Here is a 20,242-nt window from a genome sequence, read left to right as displayed (position 1 = left end):
GCAAGGAGGAAGGAGGCGGAGAGCGGCGGCGTTGGGCGGGAGGCGAGAAACGCGCGGGGTGCTCCAGCGACAACAACAACAAGACAACAACAACAAGGCAACAACAACAAGACAAACAACGAGAAGCCGCAGCGAGATGCGAGCGCGGCGGTGGCTTGCGCGGTTGCGTTAGGAGGAGGAGGCGCCGGCGATGGGTGAGGAGGCGCCGCCGCCTCCGCCGCTGTGGGCCGCGCAGCCCGGCGCCGTGGCGGGCCTCCTGTACAGCGGCGCGCGCTTCCGCGGGCAGCAGAAGAGCAAGGGCAAGTCGTACGACGTGGAGGTCGTGCTGCAGGTCAGTGCTGCTCGCGTGACCTCCCGGGACGACGAGGAGGAGGCGGGACCCCCCCTCCTGCTGCACCTCGCGTGCCGCGTGGGGAAGGCCGCGGGGCTGTTGGCGGCAGCTCTCGCGTGGGGAACGGCGGCCTCCCTCGGGCGACGGCGGCGATTTAAGTCGGGAGAGGAGGCGGAGGGGGCAGCCGAGGTAGGAGAGCTGCTGCCACAGTGAGGGGTCGACCCGGCCAGTCCGGGAACCGGCATCTGTGTTGGGGTGGCAGGAGTTGAGTTGTACCGGGCATTGTGTCACACTTTGTTGCTGGACACTGCACGGGTTTGGCGACACCGACGGCTGGCTGAGAAGCGTGTCTCGGCTTGGGCTGTGGGGGGGGGGTCCAGGCTGAGTTGTCTCGTGGAGCGCGCCCTGTGGTTGTGTTGGATGCGGCCCAGCGCGCTGAGCCTCACCATCCCCAGATAATTCCTGCACCGTGGAGACGGACCAATGATATCGGCGGGTGGTGCAGTAGCAGGTGCTGTGCGGATTCTTACGTTGCAGGGTAGTGCAGCAGCTTGGGGAAGATATTAATGCAGCAGTGGGTTGATCGTGACGAACCAGGATCAAGGGGGACCCACAGACGAGTGCAATGGAGCAGTCGGTGTTGCTTATTTTGAGTAGACGGAAGTAAATGTAAACAAAGTGTAAGTTTAACTTGCTTTAAAGTTAATAATGCACTCGGCAAAATGAAGTGAAGTAACATTTCTACTGCACAAAGATGTTGCACAGTTGTGTGGAATGCTACCCCCATGGGAGCAGGGTGTGGGCCAGAATCAGGAGGAATCTGATGAGCCATGCATCTCTTTTTCACAGATGTCCTCCAGTCGGGGCGGGTGGTCAGCAAGTTACAACAACAAACACAATGCACAAACAAACGATAGGAGTGCAAAATAGAGAAAATGTAAGCAAGTCACTCTAAGTAAAAAAAGTGCATTAGTACGAATTGTACAAGTATATAAATCCCTTCCAATTTTTCAGATTCAAGTTTGGGCAAGGCAGCACAACAACCACTGCATTCCCAGAGCACACCAAGACACAACACTCAATAAAATGACCTCAATCCCTCAATAAAGTTACACATTAAAGTTGAACTATCGATACACGGATGAGGATCAAAGTTTCAAATCACATTGGCAAATGTGGTTGTATTCAGCACTAATCTTCAGCTACAGTATATGTTTAAAGGAATATTTACAATGTTAAGGTGCTATAATAATGCACTTTGTCAATTTAGTGTTCTCACAAACGGACTTGACTTTTGGACAACCTCGGCATACCGAATTAAGGGTTGTTAGTTATTTTCGGTGGCATATGCCAATTGGGCCAATCGAAACACCATCGGCTAACGGTGCTGCTGCTGTGTGTGCCGTGTGTGTCGTGTGTGTCGTCAATCCCTTGCAGCACGTGGACATGGAGAGCGCCTTCCTGTGCGGCTACCTCAAGATCAAGGGGTTGACGGAGGTGAGGCTGCCTTGGTCTGGCAGACCCTTCGTGCAGTTTGTCAATTTACAATGCGTGCAGCATAATTGTGTCTATGCGTGGCACATTATTACTTAATCTTGACTCGTTGGGTGTGTGTAGTTTCACGAATTGTTACACGTTTACTTATTGAACTTACCTTCGTAGTTCACTGATTGATTACTGCTGCTGTTGAAACCTTGCTGCAATATTTATTATTTGATTTCATGCATTTCAAATTTCCGACTCGGCACTTTTGAGATTAAACTTTGCGGCTCTGCTGCCACGCCTTGGCCAAATTAAACGAGGTACTGCATGTACAACATTGCCGATTGTGATTAGTTATGACGGGATATTATTAAATGTTTATGGCCTCAACAAAATTCTCCCAAGACAGTCACAACCTCACAAAAGAATAATAATAAACATGTAAGTCTCACGACCACCGATGTCTCAGACAGCACAATTCTACACAATGTGCGTGTCATCTGTCTGTGTGTGTGTGAAGGAGTACCCGGAGCTGACGACGTTTTTTGACGGTGAAATAATCAGCCCAAAGCGCCCGTTCCTCACAAGGAAGTGGGATGCCGATGAGGACGTGGATCGCAAGCACTGGGTACGGCAGCAGAATCCTGACGACAGGGGGCAGCACAGCACAGGGGACTGCACGGCCTTGGGCAGCTCGTGGGAGGGCCACTTGTCATCGCAATAAAGCGAATATCTCTCGCTCCACTGCATTTATACGATGCGGCTACTCAGGGCTACTCATCATGTTTGTGGTAAAACATGCAAACAAAAGTGCTTTGATAATGTATGCATTGTCTTTGGAACTGATTGGCCTACACCTCCTTTATGACCTTGTCTCACCAGTATTAGACCAGAGAATGCCAAAAAGGCGAACAGCACAAAGGCAATGCAAATATCAAAAGACAATGCATACATGATGAAGGCATGTTTGTTTGTATGTATGTATGTATGTTTTACCATAAGTATGATGTGTGGTTAATGCATACATGATGAAGGCATGTTTGTTTTTATTTTTGTTTTACCACAAGTATGATGTCTGGTTAATGCAGACTTGATGCATTGCAATAGGTGTCTATTTGGTGTTTGAAAATATTAACACCTCCTGTATTATTGCCAGAATGGGTGACGCCTATTATTTTTGTCATCTTATTGAGTGACTTTTACATGAACAGTACAGGAAATCTAGATTTGAAGCTTTCGTGACTGCAGGAATCCATACTCTTTGGTTCTTTCGGTAAAGTCACGTAGGTAGAAAATTAATAGATCACGACGTTTCGATCGCAACACAAGCGACCGTCTTCAGGTGAGAGAGAGAAAGCTACTGGAACAAGGTCTTGTGTAGGGCTGAGATAGGTGCAGCCTCAGGGTGAGAGGGCGGGGCTTGAGATGGTCTCCCTGAGGCTGTGTAAGTGGCCATTGTATTGTATGTCGATGCATCGATGACTTGCCTATGTCACTGCATCGGTGACTGAGTGAGTAGGACATCCAGCCTGTCAATACAAAGACATCCAACCTAATAATGCAACTCGGAGAGTCAGCTAAATTTCGCAGGAAGGATGGAAACATCACAGCAGGTTAAGACTGTACCTGGTTAATCACGTCCTTCCAATGATTGCTCAATTTGTACCCATCTTCTTGGTTGAAGTTGTGTCCGTGTTTATATATCTGGATGGCTTCATGAACAAATCTCTAATGATAGCCAGTGGGTTTGCAGAGTACCTTCGTCTTGGAAAAATCAATATTGTGTGTGCCCACAGCGTTAAAACAATGATTCGTAACGGCAGATGTATTGGTCCTACCTTGCCTCAGATTTGCCTTGTGTTGGCGAACACGGTCCGAGACATGTCGTTTCGTTTCCCCAATGTAACTGCTGCCGCAGCCACAACTTAGTTTATAGACACCAGGATATTGCATGTTAGGAATCACATCCTTTACAGATGGGATCAAATCACGGATTTTATGTACTGTGTTGAAACGAACCTGGATCTTGTGTTTCTTTAAGATTTTGGAAATATTTTTGGTAACCCCTGCTATGTATGGCAAGGTGATGGTTTTGATTGGGTACTCGGATGGTTGTCTCCCCATGGCTGGGGAGACAGCTTTACGGATTGTACGGTCAGAATATCCATTCATCCTGAGGGCTTGGTGTACGTGCTCCAGCTCACTGGCTAGGTGGTGCTGGTCGGAGATGCAATGGGCCCTATGGTGTAGTGTTTTGATGAGGGAATTATTCTGGGCTGGATGGTGGTGGGAGTCAGGTTTTAGATAGGCATCCGTGTGGGTGGCTTTCTTGTAGACAGAATGTCCCAACGAGGCATCAGGTCTCTTCTCGATCAAAACATCCAGGAAAGGTAACTTGCCATCCTTTTCCACTTCCATGGTGAATTTGATGGCTGGGTGTATGGAATTGATGTGGTTGAAAAATTGGTTTAGTGCTGGCTGGCCATGTGGCCAGATGAAGAACGTGTCATCTACGTATCTCTTCCACAAGGAAGGATGTAGGGTGGATGTGTGGATGGCATCTGTCTCAAATTTCTCCATGAAAACATTCGCGACCACTGGCGATCAGGGAGAACCCATTTGGGTACAGTAAATGTGTAATCTGTCAACCGAGTCAAATGATTACGTGTCCGCCTACTCTATTGGCATCGTGTATTGGCCATGGCTGGTTCCGGCGGGAGTGCAGAGGGATCGAGTTCTGTGTCATGCAGGGCTGTGGGCATTGATCTACTCAACGCATTATTTTGAAAAATGTGATTAAATCCGAACGCAGCACTGGCGCTGACATGACAATTGAGTTAACTTCAATTCCACTTAAGCTGTGTGATGATTATCAGTTCTGTTGATGGCTGTTTTGGACAAAAAAAACTGGTATGCGATGTCTGACAATTACCAATTTCCCTGTTGTACTCCAGGGAAAGTTTCTTTCTTTCTACCAGTTCGCCAAAGTGTTCAACTCGGACGATTTTGACTACCAGGAGCTTCAGATTAGCGACTTTGTCTTCATGCGATGGAAGGTACAGAAGATAATTTTACAACAGTATTACTCTAAACACTAAGCAACCGGGTACCAAATGTTTTCAATGTGCTCATTCTTCAATATGCTCATTACTGGATACCTACAATTGGCTACGTACAGGAATTGGAAGTTGGCATGGCTCTGTGGTGTTGTTAGGTGCTGTTTCCAGAATAAATGTGCTCTTTATTAGGTTGCAATTTTACCTTGGCTGTGAATGTCAACATATATTAAGGAAATAAATGTAAAAAATGAAAGATATCTTTAATACATCAAGTAGCCCATATAAAAAAAACTGGAGATTTATCAAAAGTTTACAGTGGAGAAGAATTTCTGGGTTTTATGATCTTTAAAAATTGCTTTAAAAATAATGATACGGACATCGGACGCATGTCTTGGGCTGTCCAACATGAGTTTGAAGCTTTCGGAAGGAGAAACATCCGATTTAAAGTTATGCTCAGGAGACCTGTGATGTTACTGCAAGAACGCTATCACCAAACTAAAGGTTGTCACCACGGTGCTCTTAATTTATTTCTGTTAAAAAGTAGTGAAGCTTCATAATCAGAATCTGTATTTAGACAGGGGGAATGCAATGATCTTTGAAGCTTTTTCACAGATATCTTGTGTTGGACAGTCCGAGACAAACAGCCTCCGTTTGTGAATACGCGATGAGATGTCATTTCTATTGGGTTGTCTCTACTTTTAAGACTTTGTTGATTGTAACTTTGGGACCCCGCTGTGCGCAATTTAACAGGAACACTTCCTGGTACCGGACCACACAATCCGGGACATCAACGGGGCATCGTTTGCTGGCTTCTATTACATCTGTTTACAGAAATCCACCGCCTCCATCGAGGGATACTACTTCCACAAGAGTTCAGAGTGGTGAGGCCTCCGGAAGCTGGAGAACACTGTATAGTGCAACGTGGTGGCTTGGAGATGTTAACTCCCTCGCCTGGTATGCAGGGGGTCGTGGGTTCGATCCCGACCCTGACGCCTGCTGCTGTGTATTTGGAGTTTGCATGTTCTCACCGTGGTCGTGTGGATTTTCCTCCCGGGTCCCCCACATTTTGAAACGTGCGTTTCAAGTCTTTGGCTGCTGTTAATTTTCACATGATAAGCCACCTCATTGAGCTATCATTTGTAGCCAGGTTGAAATCACTCGTCCGGGAGTGTATTGACTAAATAATAACTCATTATTTAGACTGGAGGGGGAATTTGTTCTTTTTAACAGATGTCCAACAAGGGCCAGGTGAGCAAGTTACAACGACAACCAAACCCCAAAATAAAACGATAGTAGTGAAATATAGAGATAAGCAAGTCATCATAAATGAATCAAGTAAGTACAGAAGTATGTAAATTCTTGCCATTTTTTTAAACACTTAAATGAAAGATTGTGCAAGGCAAATAAAACAACAACACTCCCAGACCACACCAAGACAACTCGCAGTCCCTCTATTAAATTACACATTAAAATTGAACGATCGATACATGGGGAGTAAGGATCAGTGACATCACATTGGCAAATGTGGTTATATCCGCCACCAAAAGGGGCTGTACGCAACGTACGAGCGAGTGTCAAGTAACGGTTGCGTGGTGCATCCGCAGGTACCAGTCTCTGAACCTGACTCACGTGCCGGAGCGCAGCATCGCCATCTACATGTTCCGGTAGCAGAGGAGGACGCTGTTGACCTTCTCGGGTACTCGCGTGCCGTGCCACGCTGTACAGCGGGCAAATGGGTCGGGCAGGACCCCCCCCCCTCCTGAGAGCGCGCGGGTGGCACCGTGCCCACCACCCGTCCTTGCTCGCTTCCAGGAATTAAGTGCTCCCCCTCCGATGAGACTCCTGTCGAATGAACGACTGATGAGGGAGCGGCGGAGTGGCTCCGAGTGGTGCTGAAGAGCGAGGATAAATCGAAGCCTTTGAACCCGACTCTCTGGGAGAGGCTTCCCTCAATGTCATGGCGACGTGCTGCATGGAGACTGGCCTTTGGTGCTGTGCTACGTGCGTGCGTTGGCGTGTGTTCTCTGATGAGAAGTGGGCAATAATTTAAAAGGCCTTCTTTAACGTTTGTTAAATCTTGGATTCTTATTTAAATGAGTTTTGTCAGGCTGCACGAGATTGTTTTGAATACTAAATGCTCAGGCTGAATGACGATGCGCCCCAATCCTCTGGTGCTGGCTTTTATCTGCAATGCTACCAACCCCCTCATGGTGGAACTTGGGGCTGTAGGGGTCTTCTCAAGCAAGAGTGAGACCTCTGGGGCCCACGAAGGAATGGAAGCGTACTTTTTGTACCCAACCATTTCAGAACTGTTGAGTGTGTCATCCCCAAACCGTGCTGGATTTGACCATTGAGGGTAACTGGCTCCTTGTGGAATTGTTTACAGTGGTCCTCGGTTGTGGCATCTTCTCTGTCGCGCGACAACCTCGTGCGATACGTCCACTCATAACCCACGCGCCGCAGCTGTCCGCATTCACCTTGCCGTGGCTTGGCTGGGCGCATGCCCTACCCCATAGGGCACCCTTGGCGAGCTGGTGGTTACAGAGTGGAGTGGTGGGCGGGCTTGTCGCGTGACATGTTGCTGCAGGGAGAGTGTAACGGGAGAGCCGTGCCATTTTGAGTTGAAGCAGGCTCCCTGTAACCCCAGGGGCTGGGCGTGTACGTGTAGCAAGCGGGTTTCATTTATTGCAGGTCTTATAACCACCCCCTACCACCCCGCATGCCAGTTGTGTCCAATCTCCTAATCGGCAATTGGCTGTTTAATGCAAGAACTTATTTTGGAGACACGGCCTTAGGGCATCGCTAACAAACCCCTAGAAGGTGGCTCTGATGGAAATTGAGAGCCGACCCGTGGAGAATTGTCATGCTGTGCGTACATCTCCCTGCAGTGTGTTCGCAAGGGAAGATAAAGTAATGGAGCTGCGGTGGATACCAGAAGGGTGCGGATGCACCGTGTCGCCGCAGCAGTGTTCTTAATCGCACCCAACACCTGCGGCGTGCACCACTTTCGTTCGAGGTGCTTTTGCCGCTCGTGCCATTTGTTTGCGAATGCAAAATGAGGAGAGATAGAATCTCGCGTTGGGTGACAAATTTCGAAAAATTTCGTAAATGACTGAGACTCGCATAAGACGCCACTCAGAGTGGATGCGTGTGGCTGAATTCACGGTGAGTTTTACTTTTTATTCGAGCAAAGAATTAAATTATCCCTCTGTGAATGGTAACCATGCCTAACGGCTGATGGAAGCAAGGACATTGAAACAACAGTAATTTAGAACCTAAAGACAAACATTGCCTAAGGGGTTTAAACAGAACAAACCTTTGCATTTGTAATCATTATCCTCGGGCAGTGTGGCTTTTATTAGGCGGTAGTTATTTCTTGTTTCGGCCAACATTGCTCGTAATTTCTCCCTCAAATGACACCAAGAATGCATACTGTGGCAGTGAGCGGGTTGATTCACGACCATGATCGCACCTGTTTGGCTGGTCGTAAGTTTTTGATTGAACAAGAAATGTGAATGTGGATCGGAGGGCTCTGGGTCGAGTACGCAGGTTTGTTGGGCTGTCATCGGTATCCCAAAAAACTCAGTTGACCGTGGGCTGAGCACATTGCGTAACGCCCGTGAATGTGTCATTGTGTGCATGTCAACCATGAGATTCTGAACAGCTTGTTACAGATACTCTGTGTATATTTGTATGATTTTTTTACTCGAGTGAGAAAACAGGGGGATCCCTCGATTTACGAAAGCAGTGCGTTCTTAAAAAAAAAAACACGCTAAAACTACATTTCGTAAATCGGAACAGCTTTTCCCATTAATTTAATACTCAAGATTAGGCATGTGTTTCGGACAGTCATTCCAGCCCTACTCTTAGCCTAAAAATATACACGACCTATATCACTAATAAAGGACATAAATATTAAAAGATTGAATAATCTTGAATAATAATTTAAAAAAAAATAATTAACCTCTTCAAGGAACTCGCCAAAAGATGACCGGCGAGGCGCTGTGGAGGCGTTGCTGCTGCCGCTGCCGCTGCTGCTGCCGCACCGCAGGCGCACCGCAGGCGCTCCGTGAGGCTGCCGCGGGTCGATGATGACGCAGCCTCCCACGTCGCTTCTCTTTCGATCTCACGGCGAGCGCCGTAGTGAAATCCCATTAAATAATTTGGCAAATTGCATTCACACGAAATTTCGTAAAGATACCGTTCGTAAATCGAGGGATGGCTCTCCTGGAACTCAACCTTATCTTCATCGGCATTACAGTCAACACTTGGGCTTTGGCTTTCAAACACTGCTTTTCAAAAAACCATGTTTTTCTTGGACTTCATCACAATGTTCCAAGTTTTATAATTTTGGTAACTCGTGGACATTTCATCGGCCGCATGATTATTGCGCGCGCACGTGTACGAGATTTGAAAAAAATATATATTGGGTGGTGATTCTGTTATGTTATTTTTTATGGGATAAGTAATGTTTGTCAGTGGTAATTGAGTGGCATGTCACAATGCTGCTAGATAACAATGACACTACTGTCATCTTACTCACGAAGAGGGCATCGGTTTCCAAACACGAGGAAAGCCGAGCATGCATTCTATAACTTACCTCGGGATTTTGGTGACGATCAAATGGAACATTGCGCTGCAGTCCTGTAGTCAAGCCTTCGTTTGCAGTTTATTCTTATACATTTTTGTGCTTGCTCTGCGTATATTTATTTTGGGGCCTATGTGCAAAAGAAATGTATTTATTTTGCTTATAATGCACTTGGTTTTGCTTGTCTGGAACATTTAAAGTATAATGATGGCAAATGGAAGAGTGTCCGCCAAAGGCTAGCAACATGCTAGAGAAAGTCAGATCAACCGTGGATTGGTGACGAACCAAAAACAACGTCGGCAGGTGGAAGTTTTCGTTCTAAGATGGTCCAAGAAGTGTGGCTGTGAACTGGGTGTTCTAATGAAATCGGTTACCTAGAAGTGCAGAGGTCCACTATTGGGAAAGGGTACACGGGTAGATTGTGTTCTCAACATCAGGTGAGTGGGTATATGTACTGTGCCATAAAAATTGGAACAAATTTAAACATTGAAAACTGAACTCCCGAAATTTTAAATGTAAACTGTGCAAAGCGACGATGGCTTATTGTTAGCTGGGTTTCCACGCTGTGCAGATTATAAATTACGTTGAAAGCCGTAATTGGAAATAACGAGGTTTAGTTCAGACAATGGATGTAACAGGCACCACGCCCCTGAATGAGTGGTGTTTGAAGGACACGCGTACGTGGAATCCCTGTGAAGTGAATCTTTGGCGTCTTATGATTGGTAATCTTTTAAAAAATATACAGTATATGGGCAGTGTTGCGGACTGACAACGCAGTTGTGGTGCTGCAAAGTGACTTGCATTGCATTCAGTTACCTCAAATGGGAACGCTGCGCTCGCGAGCTTTGCAGGAACAGTATTGGCTCGGTGTGCCATGCATCGACGAGGTAGCTACCCTCCTTGCTCGGGACAGCAGGAGCCCGGTCTGCACGCGCTGGTGCATTCATGTTCGGACTGTGCCATACACTTGTCAAGAGTTGACTGCTGCAGCTTTGATACATTTCTAGATGTTTGTTTTTGTGCACATTGGGTAAATGCTGCACGTATCCCTAGTTTCCATACTCATCACTACCATCACACTACAGCCTTCTTTGTCCAACACGCAACTCTTTGAAAATGCATTGTGCAGCGTTGGGCTGTCAGTTCACAGTCGTTATGGGCACATAAAAAAAATCTAAGTTACTTGTGAATTCAGTAAAATAAGTGAATTCCCAAAACAAATTATCATGTGCAGCGCATTGTGGTCTTTATTAATTAACATAACAATGGAAGTGAGCTGTGTAGATGGAAAACACTCATGGTTTCCAATGTCGAGCACTCCGTTAATCAGCCGCGCTCCGTTCCTCGGAGCTAACGAACATCTCCCACGTCGCTCGTTTGAAGTGCCAGATTGATCAACATTGGATTTCCATTGCATTTGATTTACTCTTGCTGTTTGATGTCAAGACTGAGTTGCATTCTACCGTGTGGGGTGATTAAAACATGCCGTAAATAATGTATAATTTATTAAACAGCATTGGCACTTTTTGCAATATTGATAAGTTTTATGTGTTCAATATTTTGGGTGTTGAAATGTAACATGAATGTGGAAAGCACTCCTGATGAGCACACTAATAATGCTATGTATGTAACACTTTATATTTATATATAAATGTATGCCTTGGGTAGTTGAGGTTGCAGTCCATTGTAAATGGTGAATTCTGCAGTGGGGGTACTGACATCTTCGCTATATATAAATTATTAAAATTTCCCCACCATTTATATTCTTGATATACGGAGCGTGACGTTTTCGTTATGACTACCAGGGAGAAGGAATGGTAACGCAGTGAGGATATGATGTTAATTAATTTGCTTTGCTAATGTTACTTTCCTGCTTGAATGGAAAATGTCGCTGATGTTTATTATTTTTTGTTAATGGGAAGGTGAAGGTTCTGCACTTTCACTGCCTGTATTGAGCTTCACGCCACTTTTTGCCACAATGTTATTGTAACACGATGCATGGCGATCACTCCCCGCTTTGTGCATGCCGCGTCGTTAAGTCCACTTTTACACTTGCTTCCCTGCCCTTTTCTCCACAGTAACAAGGATCAAAATTGCTAAAGGTTCTCATCTATAATTCGGTGGAGCAGGGGGCCCAAAGACAAGATTTAGTGATGTTCAAAAGCAGGCTGAAGGGACGTTGACCCAGGGCAGGCAAAGTTGGTGCTCCAGTGACGATGGAGGCATTGCCATGGGCGATGCACCCAGGATCGCCAAAAGGTTGTGCTCACGGCCCTCCTGAGGCCCTCTCTGATGTGAGGGCTGGGGGGGACAAACTATCACCCCCCCCCCCCTCTTTATGGGCATTGCATGAGCCATCTAAGGCCGGGCAGATTGCTCTTTTGGATCTTTAGGCTCCACATAACAGCGTGTGGCGTGAATCATTCACGCCAACGCAATGGCAGGCCCCTTGGTTCATGTCTGCAATCACCTTACCACGGGGAGATGGTGAGTGTTCACTCGATGGGCCGACGTATTGGAATTGTGCCCAGAATCGAGGCAATTAAATCGCTTTGAGAGTTTTCTTCAGACATTTTTTGTGGCCTGCGCATCAGTGGGGTTGCTGTGTATCAAAAATCGATTTTAGTCATTTAGTCTTCAGGGCCGTTGGAGCTTGACTTTCCTTAACCATTGATGTATTGCAGTGTCTTTCCACTTTTATCCGTCTATCACTGCATCTTTCAACCAAGGTAGATTCCATGCAGTCGATGTTTGACATCCATTCAGACGATGGGCCACCTCCCCCAGCCCTGGTGATTGCCCCCTCCACCACGACGATAATTGGAGGTTGACGACTGTGTTGTTCACCGTACAGAGTACGTTGCAGTTTACCACATTCTATTGCTTGGCATGTTTTAATTATGCATGCAGTTGTATCCGTCTCTATCATGCACGAATCACATTTTGTTTTTTAAGAAGTGCTTCCACATGTCTCCGTTGATTTGCAAGACTGGTTTGTTGTTGTGGATTTTGCGGAAACCAAAACTGCCCTATAAATTATGGCATAGACATCTCCCATGTCATTGATGGTATAGAGCCAGAATAACAGCAAACCACTCTACATGTCCTGCCACTTATGAAGTGTGTACGTGTGCACATATAGATATACTGATTCCAGCGAATTCATACAAATCTACATACATCTATGAAGAGGGTAACATCTTGTTTCGACACAGTCCTGTCCACAATGAGTTATGTATGTTAACTTTTTTTTGTGTAACCAGAGACTGGGATTGTCTCTTTTGCAAGAGTAACCTGGGGCATTATTTTGCCAGTAGGGATCAATGATTGCTGTGTTACATTAGGTATATTTATATCCTGACGCTGACACACTGGCTTACATTTGTGAATGCCATTGGAGGATCTTTAACATCCGCTGTGAAACTGACGACGCATACTATGTCATGGTTTTTACAGCCGCAGTAAAAATTAGGACAGCCCACTGGCTGTGTTCAGTGGAAGCAGGGTACGTGGTTTACAAGGCTTAACTTTACATCTGTCAGTCCGGTCTTTGTAGCATTGCTCTCATTGTGGTAGGTTAGCCAGTTCATATCCCAGCAGGGGGTTAATCATCATCATCACTAATCTTAACTATCAACTTGACAATCTCACCGTCATCATCATGATCATCATACAAGTGTTGCATCCATACAAGTGCTGCGTCATGATCTTCATAAAAGTGTTCCATCAGCATCTTCACAATTCATACAATTTCATCATCATACGCAAGGGTTGGGCAGTATTCGCAATACGAGGCACTTTTTCACCTTTTATATTAATAGGTTAGGTGTGTGACCAGATTTTGATAACTTTATTGACATCGAGTACAAGTTTGGAGTGTGTCTTTCCGGAGCTTCTTATAAACTGGAGATTATAGGGGTCACCGTCATAAATCATCACGAGCCCACATACGAGTGTTGTATTGTCTTGATCCATCTCCAGGGTTGGATTAATAAGCATCTATAGGCTGGTCCAGAAGTCGTGTAACCCCTAATTAATTGACCTCTAACATGTTTCTCCCTTTGCATATTCATTTCTGTTTTAAATAAACCTTTAAAAAATATTACGTTAGATAATTACGGGGGGGGGGGCACAAGACATGGACCACCCTGTACAATGATTGTTTGATTAAGAGGGATCGATCCTTGCCCTTACAATGTAGAATTTCCGTTGCCGATTCACAGATGCCAGCAGAAGATACAGCATGAAGCGGAGATGCATTTCCATTGAAAGGATTCTGTCGAGGTGCGGTAGTCGAGGCATGCACGACACAAACACCACGCAGAGGGCAATCCCTCCATGCAAGCGGCACTGCTGCCTCCTGCCCACGGACTGAAAACCAAAAGTTCAAAGTTGCGTGCGGCATATTCTACAAGAGTACAGGATACTCATTCTGTAAGATGACGACAAGCTGCAGAAATTCAAACTCACCTGACTAGAAACTTGTTTGTATGTAACCAAGTTAGGCCCACTGTGCTCTGTCGCTCTTTTTGCAGAAGCGACCTGGTCACAAATGATAGCTCAACAGGCTTCTGTGGAAATGTTTAGCAACCAAACACTCTAAACGCGTGGTGTTGATTCTAAATGGGGGCGGGGGGGACTGAAGGACCCGGAGAAAAATCCGCGCGACCACCGTGTGGACATGCAAACTCCAAATACACAGCGGCAGGCGTCAGGATCGAACCCACGACCCGCACACCAGGCGAGGGAGTTAACATCTCGTCACCTCTAGAGAGTTATACACGTTTCGTTACTGGCGAACACCTTTTAGAAGCCATATTTGTATATTGTACAACATTTTTTAGGGCTTAAAACATTAATAAAGGAGTAAACTCACTACATAGTGTCGAGTGTGATGCCGCCGCGCTATGTAAGTTGTACATATATAAATAGATATAGTATAACTTTGACACGTTTTTATACCAAAGGCATGCAGATTGCGTGCGCTTAAGTGAGAACATATGGTCGGGCACCGTAGCGCTGTCCACACGCGTGTCTAGAATGTGACGGGATGTGGGCACGCGGGTTACCCGAGTTGTTTTAATGTGCCGTGTTTCACACTTCCCGTGCATGATTGCTGTAGGCGAGTGTTTTGCACGTCTTAAAGGCTTGTAAATAAAGAGTGTTCACCAATACCCGTTCGTCGGTCTCAAATGGTCTGTGACCACGTCACCCTCTGCGGACAGAGCGAGCGAATGAGCTCTGGGTGCGCCCCATCTCCTCAAGTCTCGCAAGCCAAGCAGGACGAAGCCTGGGTCTTGTTTGGATGGGTGACCAACATGCAGGGGGATGCGTTGTGGGAATCGGAGGGCAGTGCAGATAGAATATTGTACCGTGCACAACTTCGCTGTTCTCACGTTCTGTGTTTTGTGTGCGTACATCGTATCTCGCCAAGCCTTCTCCTTACATTATACATGGGGATTGTTTTGCTCGCTTAAAGCGGCACTTAGCAGGAACACATCTCCCGCGTTAAACGAGGACTTACTGTATTTTGCTACACGGTCCCCTTTTGATAACATGCTGTGCACTGTGGTTTACCCATCGCAGCATCACCCAGGCTCAAAATCTGCTTGGCTTCCGAGATGTTATGTTTCGACGCATTTCGGGTGATTTGTTCAAAGTCGTAGTAGCTGCAGTTTTGGGGCTAGATACGATTACTGTTGTACTGTAATATGCAGGTATCAACTCATGGCCCCTAAAATGTGCTTGAGCTGCTGCCGAATTTTCCGAATACGGCTCCGTGCCTTGGGGAGCAGACAACCAATATCGTGGCGGGATGAGGACCACAGCTTCACGTGATGCGAGTGCTACGATCCCACGCACAGTCCGCCTTGAGCTGCGTGTTCAGGTATGACCAAGTACCCGTCCGTCATCCAGACGTGGATCGAAACACGGCCTCTTCGTGTGTATGCATGTTTGTCTTATACCCCCCCCCACACACACAGGGATACAGAAAGAGCCGTTAACCTCTGCCTTGGCATTAACTCAAAACCTTCCAGTCGCGAGCCGAGTGCTTCTACAAAGGTGCCAGCAACATCACCTGTTTAGCAATCTACATAGGCAGCCACTGCTATAGCATAAGCCAGCGTTTACTGATTTGAGTTGTGGGTTGTTTGTGTAACGGGATCTCTGCCTCTATCGGGACCGCATTCATGCCACGTGATTGATGTGCCCTCCGTGGAGGCGCACCTGAGATACTCCCATGAGCTCCCCCGCCCCCCCATGTTCCAAATGTGCTGTAGGCGTCACTTCACGAGACGAAGATATGACCATGCGCATCTCTCGCAGAGCAGTTCAACCCATTACAGCACTGGATTAGAGAACGGCCCACGGAAGCGGATATCATAGAACTACCCCTGAGAGCCATTTAACTGACCTCAAGGTCCCCATGACAGTCAACCCGATATTTTAATTTCAGAGCTGATTTTTGCCCCAAATTGAGTGCATTAACAGTTGTCATTTTTGTTGTGGTGCGGGTTTGTATACGATCATGTGTGACGTAGCTGAGACATTTGAGATGTTTTTTTGGTAACCACTCACCCCCGTACCTCATCATGCATCACTTTGCACTGCTCTTCTGTCGCAGTCGTTATGCTGGTCTCTCTGGAACCGCCTGAACCCAGACAATCGCCTCCTCCTCTGTTGTGTTCCGCCCACACCCTCACACGCCTCCCGGCCGGACTCTGTGAGGGTGGTAGATTAGTGCGTGTGCATCCGTGTGTCCACGTGCGTGTGTGTGAGTATAAGTTGGCTTGCGAGAGGCGCGGGCAGGGTGGGTCACGCACGGGCGAAGCGCGTTGAGTCGCTGTGCAGCACTCTGTGTGGGAGCAACAACTTGGAGGCTGGAGGTGAGTCAGGTGCATTCACACCTGTACGGAACACATACACCTGTACAGCATCACACACCTGTACAGACCACACACACACCTGTATGGATCACAGCCAAATGTCTCCCGTATAGCCTTACCAGACTTTTTTTGTTTGCATTCTGACCACAATCATTGGGGTTAATGCAGACATGATTCCTTGTAAAAAGGTTTCAGGTTGGTGTTTTAACATCTTAATACCTACTTTGTTGCCATAAAAAAGGGGAAAACCCTATTATCACTGCCCATAGACTCAATACTACCCATAAACAATGCTCCTTCAGGCACATTGGTATGCCAAAAGCACTTGAAAATCTGAAATCTTAAAATTTGTTACATTTATGTGCATGAAATTGTTGTTCTCGAATCAATTCTGTTCTGACGATCCAGTGTCCAGGTCATATCAAGTTCGCCTTTTCCTTGAGGAAAGTACACATTGGCCGCCGGAACTTGATTGAAATCCGTCCAGAAAAGAAGACAACGACAAAAACCATGTCCACCACCTCCAACATCTCCTGGGTCACGTCACTCGATCCCAACCGCACCGCGTGGGCCAACCACAGCGAGAGGGGCAACGCCTCCAAAGTCCTCGAGCCTTGCTCGAACACTTCTCTTTATTTCACGGCCACCTGGGACACGTTCACCTCGGCCACCCCCGTACTCATCCTGACCGCCTTTGCCCTGGGCCTCGTGCTCAACCTGGCCGTCCTGCTGGTCTACGCGCTGCACCGCGGCGCCCAGACGGTGGCCGACGTCTACGTGACGAACCTCACGGTGGCCGAGCTGCTGCTCGTCGTCAACCTGCCCTTCTGGGCCACCGCCGTGAAGCGGGGCCTCAACTGGCCCTTCGGCGACTTCATGTGCCGCGCCACCAACGCGGTGCTGTACGTGAACAAGTACGCCAGCGTCTTCTTCTTGACGGCCGTCAGCCTGGACCAGCACCAGGTCATCTGCAAGACCATGCAGTCCCACGCGAAGCGCCGCGTGTCGCGTGTACGCCTCAGGTGCGTTGTGCCAGTCACGTCGGACGGATTCCATCCACTCCAAGGAAATTCACCACACGCCACGGATTCCATCCACTCGCAGGAGATGCACCAAACACCACGGATTTCATAAACTCACGAGATGCACCACACACCATGCTGTGCCAATAAAGTGCCCTGTGCGTGATCATTCTCATCCTAATCCCAGCCGTGCCAGCCATCCCGTTGCTCTCACTTGCATTGTACGCTCCTTCTCGCCCTCTCTGTTCACAATCCCAGCTGTCTCTGTCTGCCCCCCCTCCTCCTTGTGCTCTATCACCATTCTCTTCTTTCTCGGTTTTGGCCCCCTGACGCTGGAACTGCTCCTAAACGTCAACCAGCCTCACTGTCTCTTTCCTTTTTCCCTTATGTGACAACCCTTACTAGTTGGCTGTGTCGGGTGTTGGCAGGTTTAAACGACACATTTATATATTTACGTGATCTAACCATAAAAAACTCTATTATGGATCACTCAGTTTCCCTCGCTTACCCCAACTCTCCTTCCCATCCCTAACTCCATCCCTCTTCCCAACTTCCCCACCCATCCATAACACTCACTCGCTCGTCATCAACCACTCACTGTGGTGTTCATCATCGTTTGTTCTACGCATCATCATCATATTCATCACGCACGACCATCCTTCTCATCAACTTATCTCATCACACTATTCTGCTGTACAAATATGTAACTCTTTGTTCAGCGCCCTAGTGAGGGCGCAATATCAATGAAAGATGACACTCCTGAGCCACCCCCGCTGCCCCTCGTCCTTGACGGCTCCCCGCGCGTCTCGCCCCCCCCCCCCCCCCCCCCCAGGTGCGTCGCCTTGTGGCTTTGCTCCCTGCTGCTCGGCCTCCCCGTGGTGATCTTCCGCAACGTGCGGCCCTTACCCGAGAACGACCTCCCCGCGGTGTGCTTCCTCGACTACCCGAGCCCCGCCTGGAACGTCGTCAACAGGATCCTGTTGGACGTCCTGGGCTTCGTGCTTCCCTTCACCACGATTGGCGTGTGCGGCTTCCGAATTCGGAGGAGCCTCCTGCGCTCCCGGGTGTCGACGCGGTCCGGCGGGGAGCTGGTCGCGTCGGGGGCACGCGACCAGGAGAGGAGCCGCGCCATCGTGGCCATCTCCACCGTGGTCGTGGGCTTCTTCGTCTGCTGGTTCCCCTTCCACTTCAACAGCTGCTGCGGCTGGCTCCTCAAGACCGACGTGCTGGCCGACAAATGTTGGTGGGAGTTGCTGTGGAACCTGTGCAGCCAGATAAGCACCTACTTCGGATTCCTCAACAGCTGCGTCAACCCGGCGCTGTACTTCACGGCGAGCAGGGCCTTCCAGCGCAAGGCGCTCCAGGTGCTTCGCTGCAGGCGAGACCAAGCGTCCAATTCCTCGAGCATCGCCTCGAAGTCCAGGAGCAGGGCTGAGCACGCGAGTGTGGGCCACACGTCTTCGCAAGCGTCCTCCTCCATGTGAAGATGTTCATTGGTGCGCAGACGCTGTGGCCAGATTTAACTTCCTCTTATTCGAGAGATTTAACTTCCATTTAACTAGCTTGTATTCGAAAGATTTGGGAGGGGATGGGGTCAAGGCGTAATTATAATATATATTGGGGGGGACGACACATTCCCCCCCCCCCCATATTCAAATATGCTAAAAATGCCCCCCCCAATATATTACTATAAAATAGATTTCTGTTTATATGATTGTGGTTATGGTTGTATTTTATAAATTCCTAATCTCTGCCATTACATACAATGAAACAGGAAAAAGTAAACAAGAAAAAACAGATACATGTAATATAATACACTATTAGACATTATTGTTAAAAAATACATAAAAAGTCAATCCTATGTGTTAGTGATTTTTAAAATATTTTTGACAGGAAATTCGTTTTCAAATTTAGATCTTTTTTCTGGGGGGGGGGACCCCCAGACCCCCTAGAAGATTTGGACCCCCCCAATGTTGACTCCATGGCTACGTCCTTGGGTGGGGTGGATTTGTTTGCTCACAATCGTATATCCAAAATGTGTTATCGTGTCGTACAATGAGATGAGACGTCCAGAGGAAATTCTGAAAGGACATTGCGTCACCGGTGTGTGTGAAAGACGGCCCGCCGGAGGTTATATCCCAGACTTTCGTCTGAGAACCCTGTTAGCAGGGACGTGCGGTCAGGGGAGGCAGGGGAGGATAGAGCCTCACCTGTCATACTCCAATGAAAATAGCTGTTACGAAAAGTAAAAAAAAGAATCAAATAAAATAATATTAAGATTTTTCCACTGATCTGTGTTATAACTGTAATTTCTGTACGATTACAATCATTTTTATAGTCAAAATCGCCACATTTGCGGAGCTCTGCAAATACAGGAAGAGACGAGAGGTGAGGCAGCAATGAGCTCAGCCTCCCCTCTGATTGCGCAACCCCTCAGCAACTGGATGGAGCGCGGGCAATAAGCGCGTGCCTGTTACTATCTCAGTATGTCACCAATGTAATGTTTGTAGACCCCTTCATTTCATGTCCTCGCCTTCCATAATCCAGGGAACTTATTTCACGTATGTGTATGAAGAAATTTAGGCTCGCTGATCTCGTCATGAAACTGCAATGAAAAAGCACCAGGGGAGGCAGCTTTCACATCTGCCACACTGAGGGGGACGTGTCTAACATGCAATGCAACCCCAGTCATTGACCTCACCCACGTCACTGCCTGTTAGTGTATGTATCTTGAACTTTTTTAGCACCGTACGTAGATAACCGTGCTAAGCGGAGGTGCTACACTTTCACACTCAGAGATATATTCGTTGCATGGCAGTCAGATTTCTGGAAAAGTTGCCTAATTCAATAAAACAATCGTTTGTGCAGAATTG

The 20,242-nt window shown here is 47.4% G+C and overlaps 2 protein-coding genes across 2 annotated transcripts; both read left to right on the top strand.

The window, feature by feature from the left end:
* The first annotated feature begins 28 nt into the window (after positions 1–28).
* Positions 29–14,634, top strand: GID4 (GID complex subunit 4 homolog). The gene is made up of 6 exons (XM_078863346.1): positions 29–331; positions 1,769–1,828; positions 2,334–2,441; positions 4,768–4,869; positions 5,623–5,753; positions 6,477–14,634. Exons 1-6 carry the CDS (start codon positions 191–193, stop codon positions 6,538–6,540), a joined length of 606 nt encoding a protein of 201 aa, XP_078719472.1. The 5' UTR covers positions 29–190; the 3' UTR covers positions 6,541–14,634.
* Positions 14,635–16,857: 2,223 nt separating this feature from the next.
* On the top strand, positions 16,858–18,923 carry LOC144943223 (B1 bradykinin receptor-like). Its single transcript, XM_078870564.1, has 2 exons — positions 16,858–17,369; positions 18,202–18,923. The coding sequence occupies exons 1-2, from the start codon at positions 16,858–16,860 to the stop codon at positions 18,851–18,853; spliced, it is 1,164 nt and encodes a 387-aa protein (XP_078726690.1). The 3' UTR covers positions 18,854–18,923.
* Positions 18,924–20,242: the final 1,319 nt, after the last annotated feature.

This window comes from Lampetra fluviatilis, chromosome 1, assembly GCF_964198595.1.
Source record: "Lampetra fluviatilis chromosome 1, kcLamFluv1.1, whole genome shotgun sequence".
NCBI lineage: Eukaryota > Metazoa > Chordata > Hyperoartia > Petromyzontiformes > Petromyzontidae > Lampetra > Lampetra fluviatilis.
Note: the sequence above shows the minus strand (reverse complement) of the source record. Positions and strands in the feature narration are given on the sequence as shown.